The 21,819-nt window shown below is 44.7% G+C and overlaps 1 protein-coding gene across 2 annotated transcripts in view; it reads right to left on the minus strand.

Annotated features, from left to right (window-relative positions):
* Map3k4 (mitogen-activated protein kinase kinase kinase 4) overlaps positions 1-8,737 on the minus strand; it is a 92,723-nt gene extending 83,986 nt beyond the window's left edge. For both annotated transcript variants that reach the window (XM_038339453.2, XM_038339452.1), the window contains exon 1: positions 8,452-8,737. In XM_038339453.2, coding sequence (XP_038195381.1) covers positions 8,452-8,585 — 134 coding nt within the window. In that variant the 5' untranslated portion in view covers positions 8,586-8,737. The remainder of the gene's footprint in view (positions 1-8,451) is intronic.
* Between the last annotated feature and the right edge of the window lie 13,082 nt (positions 8,738-21,819).

The following is a 21,819-nucleotide window of genomic DNA, read 5'->3' on the forward strand; positions in this document are numbered from 1 at the left end:
TTTTGTTTCCACTCAAGAACCCTTTAATAGGAGATGAACTAAATGGTTAAAGAAAACCAGTTTGCTTTAATCAACTCGGGTAATTCACACACACCAAAAATTAATAAAATAAAATGTAAGTTCATTTAAAATTTAGTAACAATATTCTCTTCATATGGTATATGGAAACTCATAAATTTCAATTTTTCGTAAAAATTCGAAATCAAGAGACTCAATAAATGTAGTAGTTAAGAATCTGGGGGCTGTGTATTGGATGACTCAAAACCGCTTGTAACTCCAGCACCAGCGAGATCCAATGCCACCTCTTGGTCCCCATGGGAAACTGCACACAAGCGGCAGACGCTCTCAGACACACACATACAGACGTACGTGTAGTGCCAATTCAATTGTATTTTAATAAAGAAAGACTGAAAATCTGAGAGTAAAACAGTCCCGCTGGTCAGCCTTACAGACCAGACTATGGTAACACACGCACTTTTAATCCCAGTAGCCACACTAGCTGCCATAGAAATCAGGTGGTGCATGCCTTAATCCCAGTGGTGCACACCTTTAATCCCAGACCCAGAGAGGAATGTAAGAGAGGGGGAGACAGCTCTCACACAGTCTCATTCTGAGATTCCTGGAGGCAGGATCACCATTTCAGACTGAGGTAGAGGTAAAAGCCAGAGGCTGACAGTTTTGCTTATTGGATCTTCAGGTTGAACCCCAATTTCTCTGAGTTTTTATTAATCATGCTTCACATTATGAATAAAAATAATCATTTTTTAAAGAAAATAATTTGGGGTTTGAGAGACAGTACTGCGATTAAGAGTGTCTGCTGTGAAGCCAAGAGGACCTAAGTGTAGATCCTAGCACCCATGTAAAAGTCAGATGCATGTCTGTCATCCCAGCATGGGGGTGGGGGTGGGGGTCGGGGGGACAGAAAACAGGCAGATCCTGAGGCCTACTGAATGGCCACCCTGGCCAAAATGATGAACTTCAGAGTTACAAAGAGACTCTGTTTCAAAAGAAAAAAAAAAAGGTGGAAAGCGATCCAGGATGATAGCTAATATTCTCCTCTAGCCTCTGCAGACATGCATGGTCACATGCACCTACAGGATGATAGCTAATATTCTCCTCTAGCCTCTGCAGACATGCATGGTCACATGCACCTACAGGATGATAGCTAATATTCTCCTCTAGCCTCTGCAGACATGCATGGTCACATGCACCTACAGGATGATAGCTAATATTCTCCTCTAGCCTCTGCAGACATGCATGGTCACATGCACCTACAGGATGATAGCTAATATTCTCCTCTAGCCTCTGCAGACATGCATGGTCACATGCACCTACAGGATGATAGCTAATATTCTCCTCTAGCCTCTGCAGACATGCATGGTCACATGCACCTACAGGATGATAGCTAATATTCTCCTCTAGCCTCTGCAGACATGCATGGTCACATGCACCTACAGGATGATAGCTAATATTCTCCTCTAGCCTCTGCAGACATGCATGGTCACATGCACCTACAGGATGATAGCTAATATTCTCCTCTAGCCTCTGCAGACATGCATGGTCACATGCACCTACAGGATGATAGCTAATATTCTCCTCTAGCCTCTGCAGACATGCATGGTCACATGCACCTACAGGATGATAGCTAATATTATCCTCTAGCCTCTGCAGGACACGCATGGTCAAATGCACCTACAGGATGATAGCTAATATTCTCTTCTAGCCTCTGCAGGACACACATGGTCACATGCACCTATACACACGTGTGCACATATACATACACACACACACACAGATTTAAGTCCTATAATTATGTTATGTATTATTTTAAAATAAACATAACTTGTTCATTATGAAAAGCTTTTAATAAATTAGCATGTTCCCAATGGTTTTTCTGTGTGTGGCTTTTAAAATGAGATCAGACTATGTATTGGGATTCTTTTTTTTTTACCACTTAGATATAATTTTATTAGCAAAAAATAATATTGATAATAAAAAATGAAAGGAAAAAGGAGAATGCACCTCAAACCAGAATACATGTTTTATGGTAGCTGCATTTTATTTGAAAATCTACCCATTTGCTAACATACATTTTAATATTGTAAACAAAAATAGAATCTGCAGAGACAATGCAACAAGTATGTTTAACTCATGTACAGAATTGCTTTCCTACAATCAACTGTCCTTCTTAAGGCCCCTCTCCACCAGGCATTAGGATGTATTTACAGATCAACAGTGCACTTTAACTCTTCATTAGCTAAACTCTTGGCCAGACACTGAATTTAAAGATACTATCTCCCCTTATTTAAAAGGTACATGGTCATAACATGGCACACGCCAAATAAAAAGTTCAAGGATTTTTGTTCCCTCCCTTTCCCCATAACATCTCCTAAAGTTTACTGAGAAGAAGGAAAGTCTTGGAGTGAAAGCGATTCCTCACATTCATTTGGAAAGGCCCTGCTGTCCAATGGAAAAGAATGATATGCCAAGCACGAGCAGCATAGATCCTACCCAATGCACTAATGCTGAAGTTTAAATGTAGTGCTCTTCCTAGTCGGTGAACTGTTCCCTTGCAAAATCCTAGGCACAGAATTGACTATAAGGATTAATGCATTTATAATGCTTCCCTAAATCCCATAGAGACTGAGAATTCTTAAGAGATTCAGACCCATGGTTTTGCCTTAAAATATTTAGTGCTCTATATGTCAGCTGAAAAGCATTCTGAATCAGATTCATTCTTGTGGACAAAATCAAACATACTGTGAACATCCATACTCATTTTCTTAAGGAGGTTTGATATAATATTAATGTTATGTAAAATTGATAATCATAAATAAGTACAAATACTTAAGGAATGTCTACTGCAAACTGAATATTTTTTTAAAAAAAAGCTAACTTCAGTTATGGTTTCTGTACTTGTGAGGACTGGAGGAAAGAAATATAATGCATAATTAAAAATTATGATTTTGACCCCACTGAGTCCTGCTGAACTATGGCAAAGGACATGGCTCTTCTCTCCAGGCAGCTTTCCAAACACACACGCCACACTTCCCAAGTACGGGCTTTCCTGGTTGGTTACTGATTATGGGTATTAATAGGAGTTGAAAGAACTCAAGTGTTAGTCACCAGAAAGACAGATCTTAGTCTTAAATCATGGCAATTCTTGGCTTTATAAACGGTACTGACAAGGCGCTCCTAGAAACTAGTCCCATCCCTGTCGTGGGCCTTCGTGGGTTACTGGAGCGCTCTAATGGAGGAAGAGTTTCAGAGACAGCAGTTTGGATTTTGCTGTGTATTGAGATTCTTAGACACCTAATCAAATGTATATTTCTAAAAATAGGGAAATTAGGGGCTGAGGATGTTTCAGTGAGGAGAGGGTTTCTATGCAAGCATAAGGAGCGGAGTTCAGATCCCTAGCACCCACATAAAGGCCAGGCATGATTGGCAGCTCTAACCCCAGGTCTTGGAGTGGAGGGCAGGAAGCTACAAGGAACTCATTAGCCAGACAATGGAGCTGAAATGGAGAATTTCAGGTTCTGTGAGAAACTGAGAAAATCTACAGCAGAAAGCAATCAAAGATACTCAACACTGACCTCTAGCTGCCATGCATACACACACAGGTGCATGCATTCACACATTCATACACACATGAACACATAAACCATATGGACGGACAGACGGAAGGAAGGAGAGAACTTACTAGTTTCCAGGTCAAATGAAGAGCAAAGGGAGGACTGACTGGGCATACAGGAAACTAACTTGTCAAAGACTTTCCAGTATCCACCTTTCATCCCAGTCTGAGAGCAACCCTCCCTGAGGCTGGCCACAGCTTTTGAGAGTTCTCCACTCGACTTTATATGAAACATTCCAATTATCAAAAGGGAGTTTCCTCTCCCCAGCTCTGAAGTGACAAGCCTTAGAAAGTAAGCCTGAGGGTACGGAGTCTTTTCCTGCAGGCAGAGCTCGGAAAAGGGGGCGGTGCCACTGGCAGGGGGCGGTGCCCAGCGCAGTGGAGAGAGAGGCACTTTCAGGTGGGAGCAGGAGGCAGACAGCTGGATAGCTGGCAGCTGAGCAGCAAACCACTCAGAACTGTGCTTTATAGATCCTGGTGGTGACTGCTTCCTACGCCAGGCTCAAAGGAGGGCACATCAGACAGTAGAGGCCTTTGGGGATCTTTCTAAAAATAGGTAGTCAGGACCTACCAAAAAGACTTGCTCTGTGAGCATATCCCATGTCACTACATGTTCTTTAACAACATGGCTTTTAAAATAGCTACAGAATTCTAATTAACTTTTTAAATGTGGACGTAGATCCAGAAAAACCACATAGCATCATGATCCTTTATGAACGGAACACTCGAAAAGCAGCTAGGAAGGGACCAAGCGCCGACTAAAGATTAAAAACAAACTATGTAACCCAATCGAGGGAAAGCTGAGACACGGGGTGGAGAAAGTAGCCCATGCCAAGTCAACAAAGAGGAACATCTAAGAGAAAGACCTTTGTCTCTCAGACTGGAAGCAATGGCTGTGCCCAAGATGGGCAAGCCTACCTCCCAAGCCTGCTGACATTAATTATGGGGTCCTTTGAAATCAAGGACCCCATATATATGTATGAATATATACATATATATGTATATATACACAAATGCCCATACATATACACACACATAAATATATATATGTATTGCGTGCACACATATATATATTATATATATGAGTGTGTGTGTTCTGGGGTTTTCTACAGGCCAGAGTTACCTTGAGACACTGTGCCCCGCAAGCACATGGACTTGCTCATTGCCGATATGGCACTACCTTAGGAAGACCTAGAACCGTCAGCCAATCTCCGGGCCTAACATTGCTTCCATTTTCCCCAATAAAAGTATTTCCAAATCCCAGCACTCGGGAGGCAGAGGCAGGCGGATCTCTGTGAGTTCGAGGCCAGCCTGGTCTACAAGAGCTAGTTCCAGGACAGGCTCTAAAAACGCTGCAGAGAAACCCTGTCTCAAAAAAACCAAAAAAAAAAAAAAAAAAAAAAAAAAAAAAAAGTATTTCCAGTAGCCTGTCGACTTGTCAACAGCATCACGCAGTCCTTTAGTAGAATCCATGGCACCTGGTCTACTGGGAACAGAGACAGGAGACTGCCACGGACAGACAACCTGTGAGGGATGAGGAACTAGCTAGCAGGAAGTCAAGGCCTTCTGTCCACTAAGTCGGCAAGACCTGTGTATCCCCATCTTTCAGGAGAGTTCAGAACAAGATTTTCAAGGCACCAAAAGGATGATATACAAGAAGGAAATAAAGCAATCTCGCAAAGTGAGGAACCAGGGACAGCCAAGTCATATCTACGCCAGAACACAGTTGCTGCCATCGCTGGAGCCCTAGGTCTCTGCGGCCAGCTGGCTGCTCCTTGCTGCCTAAAGCTGCCCCTGCAAAGGCACCTACTGTTCTGGTGGTTTAGGTTTGAGACACGTCAAGATGCAGAAACAGTCTGGCGCTTCACAAGGTTAGTAGCAGGAGACATCCCGAGTCAAGATAGAAACAAACGAGCTCAAGGTGGGGCTTCAAGAAGATGGACACCAAGATCAGACTACCGAGCAGGGAGGACACTCAAATGCTTTTTAAGAAGTGAATCCTATTATCACCAATAAACCTAGGAGAAGGTCACACTACTCAGAGTAAATGAGAAAGCCACTGGCTACAAGGACGTACAAAGATATTTATTGACATGTACTTAAAGAGCCAGTGAATGAAAACAATAAGCCATAGTTAACATAACTATTTTAAACCGAAGGTTGCAACAGGCAGGGACATTATATCAGACTTCATATCAAATTTATCCTGCTTTGTAAATGCACAGATATAAAATATAAATCACAAAAGTTGCTTCAAATTAATTCCAATAGTTCTCGCAAGCAGTTTCAGGATCCTCTTAAAACTGACCCAGATGCTTGAAAAACAAACAGGAATGTTTATTCAAAAGCTTAATCTCTAAGAACAACTGGAATCACCTTCGGGAATTCTTTACCAAAAAGGAGGATCAGAAGTACCCACAGTGGACAAGAAGCACTAAAACCATGACAGAGCACCGTCAGCTGGCAACCTGTTTTGTGTTCTTCCATCATTGCATAACTCACGCGTCAGGAGCACAGCGCACCACTGCAGACGTCCTGGGCGCTGGCATCTGCCAGTGGTGTGCTTGCCATACAGCTTTGGAGGCCAACATGTACAGGCCTGACTCGTACAAAAGACCTGTGCGCTAATACAGCCTTCCTGATCAATGACACACACGTACGGCAGATGAACAACAATGCCAGAAGCTTTATTCTGGTCTGTCAGGAAGCCAGCTAACCTGGGAACACCGAGGAACGTATTAGTGGTCTCCATTGTGTTTGGAGGAGGAGCTGAGCATATTCTGAATGCACACAGTGAGCCTCTTGTAAACAGTGAAGAATGTGGACCGCATATAAACAACTGCAGCTCCCCTGCAGCATCGCTCACCACAGACCTACAGTAATCGTGCCAGAGGTCACCCCTGCCTATTGAAGCGGAGGCAGTGTCGATTACTGCAGCAAAAAGGCAGGCAAAGCAACAGCTTTAGCAAGGAATCTGCTTTACAGATTTGCTATTGTAAAATTAACTGCAATATTGCTAAGAAAAATATTTCAAAGATCTTCTTGTTCCGTACACTGCTGTTCACTTAAAGTTGGATGGAGCCCATTATCCTGACCTATTTTTATTATAACAAAGAGACAGAACCCTGGCCGGAAAGCAAGGCTGCTTTATCAATAGAAAAGTGGCGTTTTCACAGCAGATTTGTTTATCCCTCTACCTTTCCACCTCTACCTTACAATGTTCAAGACCATTTCCCCCCAGAGCACAGTTACCCAGAATTATAACGTCGGGCCTGTGGATATGAAATCATCCCTCTCACTCGCGATAATTAAGGCACAAACTATGCGGCCAGACCTTTGTTTATTACCAGCAGTTAATCTTTATATACGCTACTTACCTTTTGCCTCAGTTTCCTCCTGTGTAAAGGTGATGAATAGCAGAATTAACTCGTAAGATTGTAGTAAAGATTAAATGAACTAAAAGAAGTGATGGGCAAGGGGCAAAACACTTGAAGCGTTAAGGACTCACATTTATTATTTCTAAAAAAATAACGTGTACATGGGGGCTGGAGAGATGGCTCAGAGGTTAAGAGCACTGACTGCTCTTCCAGAGGTCCTGAGTTCAATTCCCAGCAACCACATGGTGGCTCACAGCCATCTATAATGAGATCTGGTGCCCTCTTCTAGCAAGCATACATGGACATAATAAATAAATCTTTGAAAAAAAATAATGTGTACAGGAGTCAAAATTGCTCAACAACTCAACACATTTAAGAAAATTATGAACTTTCTGATAAAACGTCTAAAAAATGTTGGAAGAATTCTCAGACCACTCTTTCCTAAGCCTTTAAAGAATCTGTCCCTTAAGATGTCACAGAACTATCTTGGAATTAAGAAACATAAAGTAGTGGTTTTCACTGCTTTGAAAAAAAAAAGTTCCTCTCAGTCACCCCAGTGGTGACAGGTAAGGATGTGAATGGCTCCTGTGTCCAGATCTCACTAAACTATAAATTTGCTGTTTCTTCAAGCAGGAAAAAGCAAAGCTATTTAACTGCCTTCTTCCTGGGATTATAGGGCAAGACCTTAACAGGGAGGAGCTGTGGGAGTGTTTTCACTATAGGGGACAGGGGGCAGCCAAAGCTCATCCTGAGATGCAAAGGGGACATTTAAACACAAAACCAGAGCACGGTGAGTTTATCTCCCCAAGAAAAAATTAACGACTTTTATAAGTAATTATCAGAGCTTCAATGGAAGAGAATGCAACAGATACTTTGGGCACCAAAGTTCCATCCTGGAGTTTCCTGCGGTAGCAAAGTTTCACACATTAACCCTCAGTTTATCCGTGCACAACACTCAGCATCAGGCTGCTGCTGAAGGACAGTAAAAAAAGACCTTAGCAAGTAACCCTGTCTGCAGTTTTGGTGCAGCTTCTCCCTAGGGACAGCAGGCTGGGAGGCGGGGTGCGAAGGGGCGAAGGAACGGAGGGGGAAGACGCCTCTCCTTTCCTGGAAGAAGGAAAAAGAGGGACCACCTTCCTTCAGTCAGATCACAGAGCCCAGCCCGCGCTGCGGCGGCGACGTCTGGAGGCAAGCGGGGGAAGTCTGCAGCAGGGGCCCCGGGAGCAGGGCTGCAAAGGCCGGGGGTCGCTCTGGAGCTTGGCCTCGGTGACCCGGGCAGGGGTCGCGCGGAAGCCAAGCACAGGCTCCAGGGGCTGCACCGCGCCCCTCCCGCCGCCGGAGCACTGGATGCTCCGCACCCACCTGGCACGCAGCAGAGGATCCCACGCCCCCTTCGCGCGCAGTCGAGCTCCCTCCGAGCAGCCGCTGCAGCCATGCACTCACCTCGCCGCCGGGCAGCGCTCTGGCTCGGGCTCGGGTTCCGGCGGCGGCGGCGGCGGTCGCGGCTCCTCCATGGCGGCTGCAGGGGTGACGGCGAGGGCGGGAGGGGGCACCGGTTCGGCGATGGCGTCTCTCATCCGTGCACCGAGCCCCGCATGGCCGCCGCAGGTCGTCAGCTGCAGCCTGGTGCGGGAGACCTGGAGCCGCCGCGGGGTGCGGGAGGGACTCGACTCCGCCTCCGCCTCTAGCCCGCCGCAGGAGCCTTGCGCGCCGCAGCCATCTTGGGAACGGCGGCCGGCCGAGCGCCGGGCTACGGCGGGCAGCGAGGGACACGCCTAGGCGGGCGACTGAGTCGGCCGGGGCGGGGCGAACAGACAGGGAGGGAGGGAGGAGCACACTGGCCCACGGTGCGCCAGGTGTCACCGAGTGGCCACGGGTGGCCGCCGGAGGTCCTGAGGCCAAGGACGCAGGAGACACTAGGAGAGGCAGGGCTCTCTGGGCGAGCAGGGATGCTTCAAAAACTTGAGCCCGAGGTCGATGCGGCGCAGGATCCTGCATTTCGGGATAAGGATGATGTCACCCAGACGCCCACAGCTCTGACATGGAAGCGCGGGCCTTCTGCAGACTCAGATCATCAGAGTGACACACCAAGTGGGTAGCAGAGGACACCGTCCTCACCCAGGATCCCAAGGTTAGAGAGCGCGTTTCCAAAAACTTGGACTACACTGAAGGTTTTTTTAAAAAAACTTACCAAATGAGAAAAAAATAATTAAGGTAAGATTTTAGAGCTAAGCAAGCTCAGGATAAAGGACACCCCGTGAAGTTAGCTATGATACAGAAATGCCTCTGTAATTAAACAGTTGCTGCGTTCCCTTGTCGTTGTCACAATAGACTACGTTATGTATATGGCCTGCTAGTGTTGAATTTCTGAGCTGACATTCCTTTTTTTATCCAACAACATGCCATCAACAAGTATTCAGTGTACATATTAAGACTTTGGAGACTCTGAGGATGCAGAGAGAGCAAAGTAAACGGCCCTTTCCTGCATGGAACTAGTAGCCTAATAAAGGGAGAAAGAAAACAAAGCAAATACGGGTGTTCAAAGGAAACAAACTGGACCTATCGTAACAAAAACTACATAATTTTTAAATGACTCATCTCCATTGTGTGAAGAAAGCTCGGCAGAGTATTTCCCACTTCCCTGTAATTCTCATTATCTGTTTCATTTCCCTCTGCACACCACCGAGCCTGAGCCCTCCTTATAATGTATATTGAAGAAAGTTGGTAATGAAACCTCCCTCTGACGGTCTGGAGTTGAAGGAATGGGCACACTTGTGCCTCCCAGTCACAAAACACTTGACAAACAACTCCTCCTGAGGAAAAGCCCCAACTATGTCTTCTTCGTTTTCTGCTGGGTACTGTCTATTCTAGGAGAAGCCAAACAAATTTGCCTTCAACTCATCATACCATGCAGTGTGCATAGAAACCTAAATCACTTGGTGCCCAATTCTTGGTCTGTATGCAGGGACTTTTGCCAGCATGGCAAAAGATTCACTGTTTCTCCTATCTCCCCTCTGTAGCATCGTCTGGGCCTCCAAGGTTCCAGGAGAGAGCCTGCAGTACTCTCCCCTCAGCTTCCCAGAGGTGTGTCTTTATTCTAGAACGTGTCCTCTTTTGGAGCAGGCACCTTTCTCAGTCCCGTGTTCTGCCCACCACCAAGTGTCCAGAGCCCAGTGCTGACACATGTAGGAACCTAGTAGATAATGTTATAAAGGTGTTGAAGACAAGCCACCTCAGAACAGGCCAAATCATCACCTTGACTAATTTCATTCTGAAACCATGTCAGAAGGAGCCATTTCCTGTGCAGGACAAGATTATTTGGGGGGAGGCCTACTTCACAGAGCAGCGCTAGAAGATGCCCTTACACTCTGGAGACTGGCAAGTGAGAATTCTATAAACCTGAGAAAACAAACTCCAAAGTAATCCTTACCTTACTATGGTACCCACATCCGCCACCATCTGTCTCTTTCTTAATAACATCCCTAGAATTCAATACTCTCTCCATATGAACTGTTTCTGCCATTTCTTCACAAATTTAATGTTCTTTGTCTAGAATGTATAAAAATATCATGGTGTGGTCATTTTGAGTTCTGCTCTTTTGTGAAGATCGTAGGAAATTAATAAAAATCACATAAACTTTTCTTGTGAATCAACTCTTGCATTCATTAGACTACTCCACCCACCTGAAAAGCTCACAGAAAAGATAAGCAACATTCATTGGGCAGGGTGCTATTGCTAAATTAATAACTCCTGTTATCATTGAGATTTACATTTATAGATTAAAATTACTGTTTAGTACATGACTGATTACATTGTCTTTAATCATGTTCTTCAAAATATTGACCTCAAAATCTATGGGAAATCGTCTCTCTGTGTCCTCAAGTTTGAATTCACATAGTGTCTGTTGCTTTTATTATTATTATTTCAAAAGTTAAAATTCAGGACTTGGGAGATAATGTCTCAGAGAGTAAGAGTGCCTACTGCTCTTTAGGGGGCCTGAGTCTTGTTCCCATCACCCATGTTGGACTGCTCACAAATACCTGGGACTCTAGCTCCAATTACTCCTATCTAGAGTCTGGCAGGCACCACCTGCACTCACCAGCGCATGAACAGCCCATGAACAGATACACACTGTTTAAAAATAAACCTAAAGAGGAAAGTAATAATTCTAGTATGGATCCAGTTTAGGCTAAGGTACATAACACACCTTTATTCGCCAGTAATTTCAAGCCCCGTTGTGATGCACACACAATCCAATTGCATTCATGTGTAAACATCTGTGCTTTCCATATACAGTTAACAAACTATGGGCATGTCATCATGCTTATGAACTTCAAACTGTAGTGTCTGTATATATTATACACACACACACACACACACACACACACGGGGAGGGGGGTATTACCTTAGGATCCTTTCTACAGTAGTGTACTAGCCAAACGTTTTCGAAATGATCCAAGAAGAATTTTGTGTCAAAGTGTATAATAATTGACTGTTTCAAAGGACCAAACTTCAAAGCTGTAGGTTTTAACATCATTGTTAGCGTGGTGATGCATTTTACTTAAAATAACTTTCTCCCTTCCTGGTAGTATTTGTGAGCTCTGCCAACCAGCTTCCTGTGTGACCTTTCAGAGACCTCAGCAGCCATGGCCATCTCTGTTCCCAGTGGCTTACACTTCTACCCAGCTCTGCAGAGACAAGAATGGTACAGACTTCCTAACCTGCTCCTGGTTGGAGGAGACCAATTCACATTCGCTTCAATGTTCACAGGGAAAGGCAGATCCAGAGAGAGAGAGAGACAGAGCAAGAGTGAGAGAGACAGAGACCGAGGAGCAACACAAGCCTCCTGCCAGGTGGTGGAGATGAGGGAAGCTGAGCCTTGCACATGCAGAGTGTGTTCCCCCCTCTTGACTGATACAAGGACATTTATATCTCTGCCTCCTACTAAAACACTCAAAGATGGTGCATTTAAACTACGTTTACTTGACTGTTTAAATAGTCCCTTATAACACGAAGTTTCATACTTCCCAATACTGGAAAGTTAGGTGAAATCTTTAATTTGGGTTTTTTTGTTTCGGTTTGGTTTTTTTTTTGTTGTTGTTGTTTTGGTTTGGTTTCTTTTTGGTTGTTGTGGTGGTGGTTTTTTTCATCTAAAAGGAGGTTTATTTTTGTTATTTCTCCACTAGAACACGTTTCAGACATTAGTCTCTGTACAAAGTATGAACCAAGTTTTTATCCTCATTAACCATGAGATTAAAGGTTGCATACTTTAAAAAAAAAAAGTTAGGGAGCTGGAGAAATGGCTCAGTGGTTAATGACGTGCACTGCTCTTACAGTAGAATAGACCTGGGCTCCCCACAGGGCAGTTTACAACCACCCCTATCTCCAGTTCCATGTAGCATGATTAATAAAAACCCAGAGACGGGCTGAACCCAGAGACAGAAACTGGGGTTCAACCTGAAGGTCAGAAAAAACACCATCCTGCTTCCAGGAATCTCAGAATGAGACTGTGTGAGAGCTGTCTCCTCCCATTTTATATTCCCCTCTAGGGCTGGGATTAAAGGCACGTACCACTGGCTCCCAGTTTCTATGGCAAACTAGGGTGGCTACTGGGATTGAAGGTGTGTGTCTGGTCTGCCTGGTCTGTAAGGCTGATCAGTGCGGCTGTTTTACTCTCGGATCTTCAGGCAAGCTTATTTATTAAAATACAAATGAAAGCCACTACAGTTTCCCATGATGCACAGCTCTCTTCTGGCGCTCTCCTACATGTATATGGTGTTCATAATCTCATGTAGGCGTACACACATACACATAAAATTATCAAATAAATGAACAAATCTTGCTTTAAAAGTTAGAACAGCATGTCTTATTCAATGAAGTAAAGCTTTAAGAGAAAGGAAGTGGCCTCTACCATACTGAGCAAGCCCCAGAGAGAGCAGGGCAGGTGGGGAGTCAGGCAAGCCACTTCATTTGCTTCTGGAAGAGTCAAGAGAGCAAGCCCGCAGTTCTCCACTTCTGGGATGACGTCTTCATTCACATCTTCCTCTGCCATCCAGCCGAGGGGAAAAACAGCTATAAAAACTGAACACTCCTGGGGAGCCAAGAGTCTCCAGCCCATCCCAACAAACACTAAGAGACTTTGCCTGCTTCTCTCATTTAATTCCCCCTTTGATGCTCAGGTCAGAGGTTCAGAAGACTGAGAAACTACAGCTTGCCCTGCCTCAGTTGCCTTCAGATCCCTCCCAATCCAGAGTCTCTGTGTGTATGGAAACCAGGCACACAGAGAGCCGAGATGACGAGACAGCAAGGAGGTTCGTGCCCTCCTTATCAGGGCCATTCACCCTGGGCTTCCGTGATTAAAGCCGCTTGTCCTCCCAAATATCCCAAATACCATTTGAGTGGTCCCCACTGGGAAGACTCTCGGAACCCCATCACCAACCTCTCAGCCTCCCACCAAGCTTGAACTACTACCAACTGGGAATAATTCTGTCAGATTTTTTCCTTAATGTGGTTTACCTTTATGTTCCAGTTAAACATGAAGGATTTGAGGTTATTAACTTGAGTCAGGACTCGCTATGTATCCCAAGATAGCTTTGATTTTGCAATCCCCTTGCCTTAGTCCCCTGAGTTCTGGGATTGCAAGCCTATTCCACCATGCATAGACTTCAAAACGTCTTAAATTTATCTTGATAATTAGAGGGCTATTTGGAGAATATTTGAGAAAGGACTGATCAGTGGTTAAAATTTCCCATTTAAACAAAGGGCATTATATGTATTCAAAAGGGAAATGCCTCTTTGTTCTATGGACCACTGCCCTTCAAAATCTGCCATGTACCTGAATTGCCTGGAGAGCCTGGTAGGCGTGGGTGGGACCAGAGTCTGCATGTCTGCTGCGCTCCTAGGTGACCTGGGTGCCACAGATGAAGCAGGAGGACTCCTTACACTTTGCAAAGCAAGGGTGCGGAACTCTCCTTGAATAGACTGCAGGCCTATGCTTTAAAAAGCTAGAAGAAAAGGTGGCTGTGTTAGCCAAAGATAACCAAGCTATCTAAGCATACCCACAAGGAGGTGAAACCAGCACAGATGTGTTTGTTACTTCTCTTTGTGACAAAAGGCCTCACAAATGCAGGAAGGGCGGGCTTGTTCTGGGTCAATTTGGAAGGATGCAGTCCATCCTGGCAGGGAAGACAATGGGCATGAAGAAGATGGCCATACTGCATCCCCAGTCAGGAAGAAGAACGATGGGTACTGGTGCTCAGATCACTTCCTCCTTTGTCCATTTTTCTCCAGCCTGGGTCCCCAGCCCATCAGGTGCCGCTGCCCACACTCAGGGTGGGCCTTCCCTCCCCAGTTGAACTATTCTAGAAACACCCCTGAAGACATGCCCAGGGCACTCCCATGTCCTGACACATGCCCATCCACTCAAGTTGGCACTGAAGATTAACTATCAGAGCTGTGGTCACAGTGGTATTTTGGGCTGCATGTGTCCCTCAAAGAGAGATGCTGAAGTCCATCTTAGTCTGTTTGTGCTGCTCTGAAATGGGGGGATTTGTAAATAATATAAAGCCACTGTTCGTGTTATGAAGGCCAGGAAGTCCAAGGGCAGGGTTGGTTCATAGATAGTAAAGGGTCTGGTGTTTGTTTTCCAAGATGATATCTCAGTAATAAAGGGACACTGAATGCTATCTCAAAACCAAGTGGAGGTGGCACTTAGGGACGTGGTTTTAAGACAGACTCTCCGGTAGGTAGGATGTCCTTAAACTTTGGATCCTCCTGCCTTCACTTCCCAAATGCTAGTATGGCAGGCATCTGCCACCTTGCCGGATTTATATGGTGCTAGGGATGGAACCTAAGACTTCATGAATACTAGGCAAAGCTCTCAAGCAACTGAGCTACATCCCCGGCTCCTCTCTCAGCCCCTTTATAAGGTCACCGGCGTAATTTTTGAAGGCTCTGGCCTCAGAATTTACCACTTAGAGACTTTACCTCTTATTACATCACACAGATTCTGGAGGGGACACAAACATTCAGGTCATTATAAAGCTATAACCTTAGTCCCTCTGAATAGGCCCTCATTTGGAAACCTGGCCTCTGAAGATGTCACTAAAATAATGTCATAATGAAGTAGGGTGGACCCTTCTTTCAACTTAATCAGTACCATTTCTTGTTGTTGATGTTTTAGTTATTGTGTTGTTTTGAAAGAGCCACAGTGTGGTGTATTTTGATGTTTCTAATTCTAATTCTCCATCATTAGTGTATTCCTCAGTACTGGATTTGGAAAGCAGCATTCTTCTCAGAAGAGACTGGAGGTGCAGAAAGACACAAGCGTGGGAGGAAGCCAATATATGACCATGAGACATAGGCAGAAGTGACACATTTCGAGCTTCAGTGGCAAACACAAGAAGCTAAGAAAGAGACCAAGGAGTGGCCTACAGAAGCTCCCCAGGCAGCTGGCTTCTCAGGTGCCTTCGTTTCCAGTCTCGGTTCCAGAACTGAGACAGTATGCACTGCTGTCCTCGGCTGCTCACTTGGTCTGTGCCTTTTTCTCACAGAAGCCCTGGGGTTCTCTCTGAGGATAGAAAAAGCACCAGCTGCCCTGGGATATAAGAGTGTGCACATCAGGGAGCAGGGAGCTGTGACTGATCCTCTAAGAAAAACATCCCTAGAAAAGGGGAGGACATCCGGCCAGCAATGTCACGTGACACAGACCGCCTTCTTGTCTGGGAGGTTGTCTGTGCAGATGCACTCACACAACAGTGGAGGGGTAGTTTAGAAGGCATCCACGTCTCACTACAAAAATCTGTTCATGTTAAGTTTGCACAGGAATTATCCAAAGAGGCTGATGAGTGATTTAGCAAGTAACCAAAGGACCTCCTTCGGAATCTTCAAGATCCCAGGCAAACGTTTGAAGAAATGTGGATGCTTGCCTCTCCCCGTCCCCCTGCATCTGCAGTTAGCTGGTCTGAAATGCAGTAAACATCCATAGGTTGTGCAAGCATTCCTCAGGCAATCCGATGTCCAGCCAGGGTTGAGAATCCTTGTTAAAGATCTAAACCTTCAGAGACAGGATCAGCCTGGGAGCCACTGTCCACAAGTGTTCCTTGATCATGTGCTTAGAGCCTGAAGTAAGCAGTGCCATGTGGGTTGAGGTTGGATGTCTGCTGTCTAGATTGCTAAGTACCAGCCCATATGGGAAGTTCCTCCCAATAGGAAACCCTGCCTTTTAGGGGCAGAGTTTCCATAGTTAGCTTTGATAATAATGGAGGTTCACATGGATGCTGCCCATCCATCTGCCTGCTCTAAGGATCATAGGCCTGCATTGCCAATTGTCCAATGTCTGAAAACAACTGTGTTTATTGTATCCAGCCATTGACCTGTTTATAGCAGGTAGTCAAGCTAGTTTACTGGGGCCATGTGGACAAAGCAGCACAAATTGGGCGGCTTAAGGCAACAGACTTCCTTCTTTCACAGTTCTGAAGGCAAGAGTACAAAATCAAGATATGAGAGAGGCATAACCCACGTCCCCTGAGTTCTGACTATAGTAGCTTCCTGGCATTCCGGCCTCCTAACTCTAAGCTCTGCCTCTGCCGTCACACGGTCACCTTCCCTCTGTATCTGTCCCTGTGCCTTTTTCCCTCTTCATCAAAGGACACCAGTCAGACTGGATTAAGGGCCCACCCTCTTCCAGAATGACCTCATCTAAGCTAATTACATCTGCAACAACCTTACTTCTAAATATGGTCACATTCTGAGATTCCAGGAAAGACGTGTGTTTTAGGGTGACACTATGTAACCCAGGACAGTGGGTCACTATAATTCTGTTACTCCAAAATAGAATTTTCACTTGAATTACACACCCCAGGCCAGAGGATTGGTTTTTATTTATTTTGGGGGATTTTTTTTTACAGTACTCTAAACCAGAGCAATTTAAGAGTTTGAGATGAATTAGGGTCACATAGTTAAAAAATAGCCCAGTGTCCTATAAGTGCAGGTTCCAAGGCCCACACAAACCCTGAGAGGACATAGCCTCAGAAGCTGCAGACCAGGAACCTGAGTTGTTGAGGGATCCTTGGACTGTTCCAGTGGACTCCTGCCTTGTCTGCACCCTGAGGGGCGGGCACTACACTGCACAGCAGTCTCCTGGAGTTTGCAGTGAGGTGCTGAGTTCAGTTCTTATGGGAGACAGTAAGTTAGAGCTCTCCAGAGAAACAGAATCAATCACATATAAGAAGCCATATAAAAAGAGATTTCTATATAAGAAGACATATAGAAAGAGATTTCCATGATGGAACTGGTTTATGTGATGACACAGGATTGATAAATTTAAAGTCTTCACAGTGCCCTGGCAGGCTAGAGATTAGGGAAGACTTGGTGCCGCAGCTTCAGGTGGGAGGCAGGCTGTCCAGAGACTCCTCTGGTCCTCAGGGGCAGGGATCTATCTCCTCTTCTGTCTGAATTTCAACTCCCAAGATGACCCCACAAGTCCCCCCCCCCCCCCACACACACACACATACAATGGAAGACATCAATTTGCTTTACTCAAAACATACCAGTTCTAAGCCGGGCAGTGGTGGTGCACACCTTTAATCCCCAGCACTCAGGAGGCAGAGGCAGGCAGATCTCTGTGAGTTATAGGCCAGTATGTTCTACAAGAGCTAGTTCTAGGACAGAGGACAGGCTTCAAAGCTACAGAGAAACCGTGTCTCAAAAAACAAACCAAACCAACCAAGCAACCAACCAAACAAACAAACAAACAAACAAAAAACAGTTCTAACAGTTCTAATACCAATCTCATACAAAGAAACCCAGATGTGGGTGAAGATTGGGCACTGAAGACTCCTCAGAGCCTGTCTGCACTTTGATCCCCAACTTCCCTCAAGTTATACTCTGTTTAGAGTCCTAACTGTAGACATTCAGTATAATGCAAACTGTCATAACAAGAGGGTAGATTTGGATGATTCCAAAGTCACAGGGGTTCCCTAGAATGAGAGTGGCCACCAAGGCTGATGCCCAGAAGGTCCCAGTCCTTTGCACATCTGAAAGCCCCAAGATCTCAGGTGAATTTTTTTCTCTTTCTTAGCAATTTCATCCCATTCCATCATCCCAACAAGCATATCCCTCATCCTCTCTGGGTGCTCAGGGTCACGTGAGCCCCAGGGGTGTGTGGTATTATCAGTATTTCAGACCAAACTTCCCCAGGTCCCCTGTTGCCTGCAAGGCCTGCAAGTCTATCAGAGTAAGTCATCAAGGTGTTTATGATGGAGGGCTCCCATTGGCTAATAAAGAAACTGCCTGGCCCATTTGATTGGCCAGCCTTTAGGTGGGCGGAGTAGACAACAGGAAGAAGGAAGTGAGGTAGATGGCTCAGTCAGATGCCCACACCTCTCCTAAGTGAGACAGACCACTGTGCCTCTCCTGAGAGAGAGGCCAGACGCAATGAAGCTCCAGCCCAAGATGGATGTATGCTAGAAACTTCCTGGTAAGGCACCACTTTGTGGTGCTACACAGATTATTAGATATGGGTTAATCAAGATGTGAGTAAGAGGCAGAAAATAATGGGCCAGGCAGTATTTAAAAGAATACAATTTGTGTGTTGTTATTTCGGGTTTTAAGCTAGCCAGTGGCCGAGAGCAGGGCGGTGGGAAACCGCCCATAGCCCCTCACTACAGAATGGCGCCCAACGTGGATAACTGAATCCACAGAAAGCCTGAGAAAGCTTGGGAAAGAATAGAGTAAAGCATGTTTTCTCGGTAGCAGCAATTTCTCGGGTTTGGCTTTGCTTGCTAGAGCAAGCGCTCTCATCTAAGAGAGGCTTCCTGACTCAGCTTTAGCTGCAAAAACCTGCAGCTCTTTTAAGAGGTCCTGCCACGAAACACTTGAAAGGTGTTGATGAAAAGCTGAATGCATGTTTTTCGGTTTTTAGCTGTAGCAAGAAAAAAGTTGTGCTGTTTTAAAATGCCGGCTTTCTGGGCCGTCCTGCCAGGGCAAACTCTGACTCTTTCAAGCAGGGGGTCCTGACTATGGAGCTTTTGAGTGTTGTTTAACACTGTTGCAGCTTGCTTGCTGGCAGGGACCTTGAACAGCCACAGAGTTTTGGTGATAAACATGTCTACAGCCGGTACCTCTGCCATGAGGCTGGAAAGCTAAGGAATGGGCTGGATCTAGCTGTCAAAGCCACGGCTTTAATCCTACCTATATTGCTTGGTAAATTAAAGACTCGTGTGGTCAGAAAAAGAGAGATATACAGTAAAGAGAGATTCAAAGACAAAGAAAACCTCTAAATGGTTTGCAGTGAGTTAAAAATACATGCAGGCTAAAAGTTAAAGTTCTTACAGTTAAAAAAAAGAGAAAGAAAGAAAGAAAAAGCAAGTAGTTTGTTGTGGTGGTATACACCTTTAATCCCAACACTTGGGAGGCAGAGGTAGATTGACCTCTGTGACTTCAAGGTGTGGCAGGACACACCTTTAATCCGAATGCCTGGGAGGCAGAGACGGAAAGATCTCTGTGAGTTCAAGGTGTTGTAGCACACACCTTTAATCCCAGCACTGGGGAGGCAGAGACAGACGGATTTCTGAGAGTTCAAGGACAGCCTGGTCTACAGAGTTATTCCAGGACAAAGATATACAGAGAACCTGTCTCAAAAAATAAAAGTAAAAATAAACGAAATAGAGGTTAAAATAAAGCTGCACAAAGATGGAAAATACACAGAGAATCTTGATACTGTATGCTATTATGCTCTTTTTGAATTGTTTGAATGCTGAGGAAGGAGCAACAGCTGCTAAAAGATATTTGTTTACTAATGCTAATGAACTAATCCAAGAAAGATATCTTGAAAATACCTTGACTTTAGAATTTGGATCTAAGGATATGATACTTTGGAAAAGAGATTCTTCTTTTATTTTTACAGAAAATGAGACCCGTTGGATTGCTTCTATCCCAATATGGTATGATAGACCACGCCCTCCTGAAAGGTTGCTGTGAACACCTTCAGAAAATTACTTCACCCAACTGATGACTGAGATGAACCTGGCACACGTTACACCATGAAGATCTGATTAACAGCGCCCCCATTCAGCAGGAAGCAGTTTGGAGAGAAATAACTGCGCCCATGTTCCCAAATATTGTTTATAAATGTTTTTTTACATTTAAAGGGGGATATGATATAGATATGAATAATTTGCGTTGGTATGGATTTTAAGGTCAATTTTGTTATATGTATATGTATGTCTGATCTTGATTAAGGTATTGTGATTGTGTAGTTCATTTTAAAAATGTAATGTATATAGGTTGTTAATGAATAGTCATCAATAATAGTAAAGCTTGTAGTCATGTTAGTTAGATTTTCTAGATATATATTTAAGTTAAATATGCATTCTTCATATCTTTCAAAGACTATAGAATATGGCATTTTATATGTTTTAATAACTTAGGGCTTTTCATGACAATGAGACACATCTGCTCCTGGCAGCACCAATCTACTTCAAGAGGAAGATGGGCATCGAAGAGGCTACTTATGGAGTTTGATAGCCATTTGGGCAAGAAATTGCTCTTGCCTGGACTATTGCATAAACTGGACACAGAGAACCCTCAGAGAGAGGATTGCTGAACTTGCCTATAGGTGAGATGATCTCTCTGGGTGCCTGATTCATGAAAGAGTCTGCGAGACATTCTGCAGGACACAGCAGATAGTGACTGAACTGTCTTTGAAATTTCCTGCTTCATGGGAAAGTCTGCTGGATACTGTGGACCTATAGGCCGAAGATAGATGCCCCAACAATACAAAAGAACTTTGGGTGACTGTCCAGGCAGCAAGATGTCTCTATCATTTCTAGAGTTTGGAAATTGCATATTTCTTATTTACTTAGGTAATATTGTGTCCTTCTGGAGTCTTTGATGGAGCTGAAGAAGAATAGATAGATAATTATAGTTGTTTTCCTTTGTTATGATAAAAGATAAAGTAGATATAAATATTGTAACTGTAATTCTTACTTGATAACTGTTTTGTTATATGTAATTTTACTATGTTAAAGTTAAAGCCTTTCTTTTTTGTTTAAACAGAAAAAGGGGAAATGATGGAGGGCTCCCATTGGCTAATAAAGAAACTGCCTGGCCCATTTGATTGGCCAGCCTTTAGGTGGGCGGAGTAGACAACAGGAAGAAGGAAGTGAGGTAGATGGCTCAGTCAGATGCCCACACCTCTCCTAAGTGAGACAGACCACTGTGCCTCTCCTGAGAGAGAGGCCAGACGCAATGAAGCTCCAGCCCAAGATGGATGTATGCTAGAAACTTCCTGGTAAGGCACCACTTTGTGGTGCTACACAGATTATTAGATATGGGTTAATCAAGATGTGAGTAAGAGGCAGAAAATAATGGGCCAGGCAGTATTTAAAAGAATACAATTTGTGTGTTGTTATTTCGGGTTTTAAGCTAGCCAGTGGCCGAGAGCAGGGCGGTGGGAAACCGCCCATAGCCCCTCACTACATGTTTATGAGCTGGCAGGATGCCTGGGCCACGGGAGTGCAGCTGTGTGAGAGAGCGAGAAGATTCCTCCGCCTGGGTTCTGGATTTGCCCCCTTTTCATGGTTTCTTGGAAAACGAGAAACCATGGTGCTTTTTAACATGGAGTACCAGTTGCTATTGCTGCGTGAAAACAGAAATGACGCCGTCTGCGTGAAGAGAGACCCTGCTTTCTAATGCCTTCGTTTCCTTCCTTAGTTTGAGTGTAGAGGGAGCCCTAGCATCCATTCTTTGTCCCAGGGCATATGTTCACAGGGATAAATTCCTCACTGGGCACAGAATCGGCTGCCTATT

Source organism: Arvicola amphibius, chromosome 8, assembly GCF_903992535.2.
Source record: "Arvicola amphibius chromosome 8, mArvAmp1.2, whole genome shotgun sequence".
Taxonomy (NCBI): Eukaryota; Metazoa; Chordata; class Mammalia; order Rodentia; family Cricetidae; genus Arvicola; species Arvicola amphibius.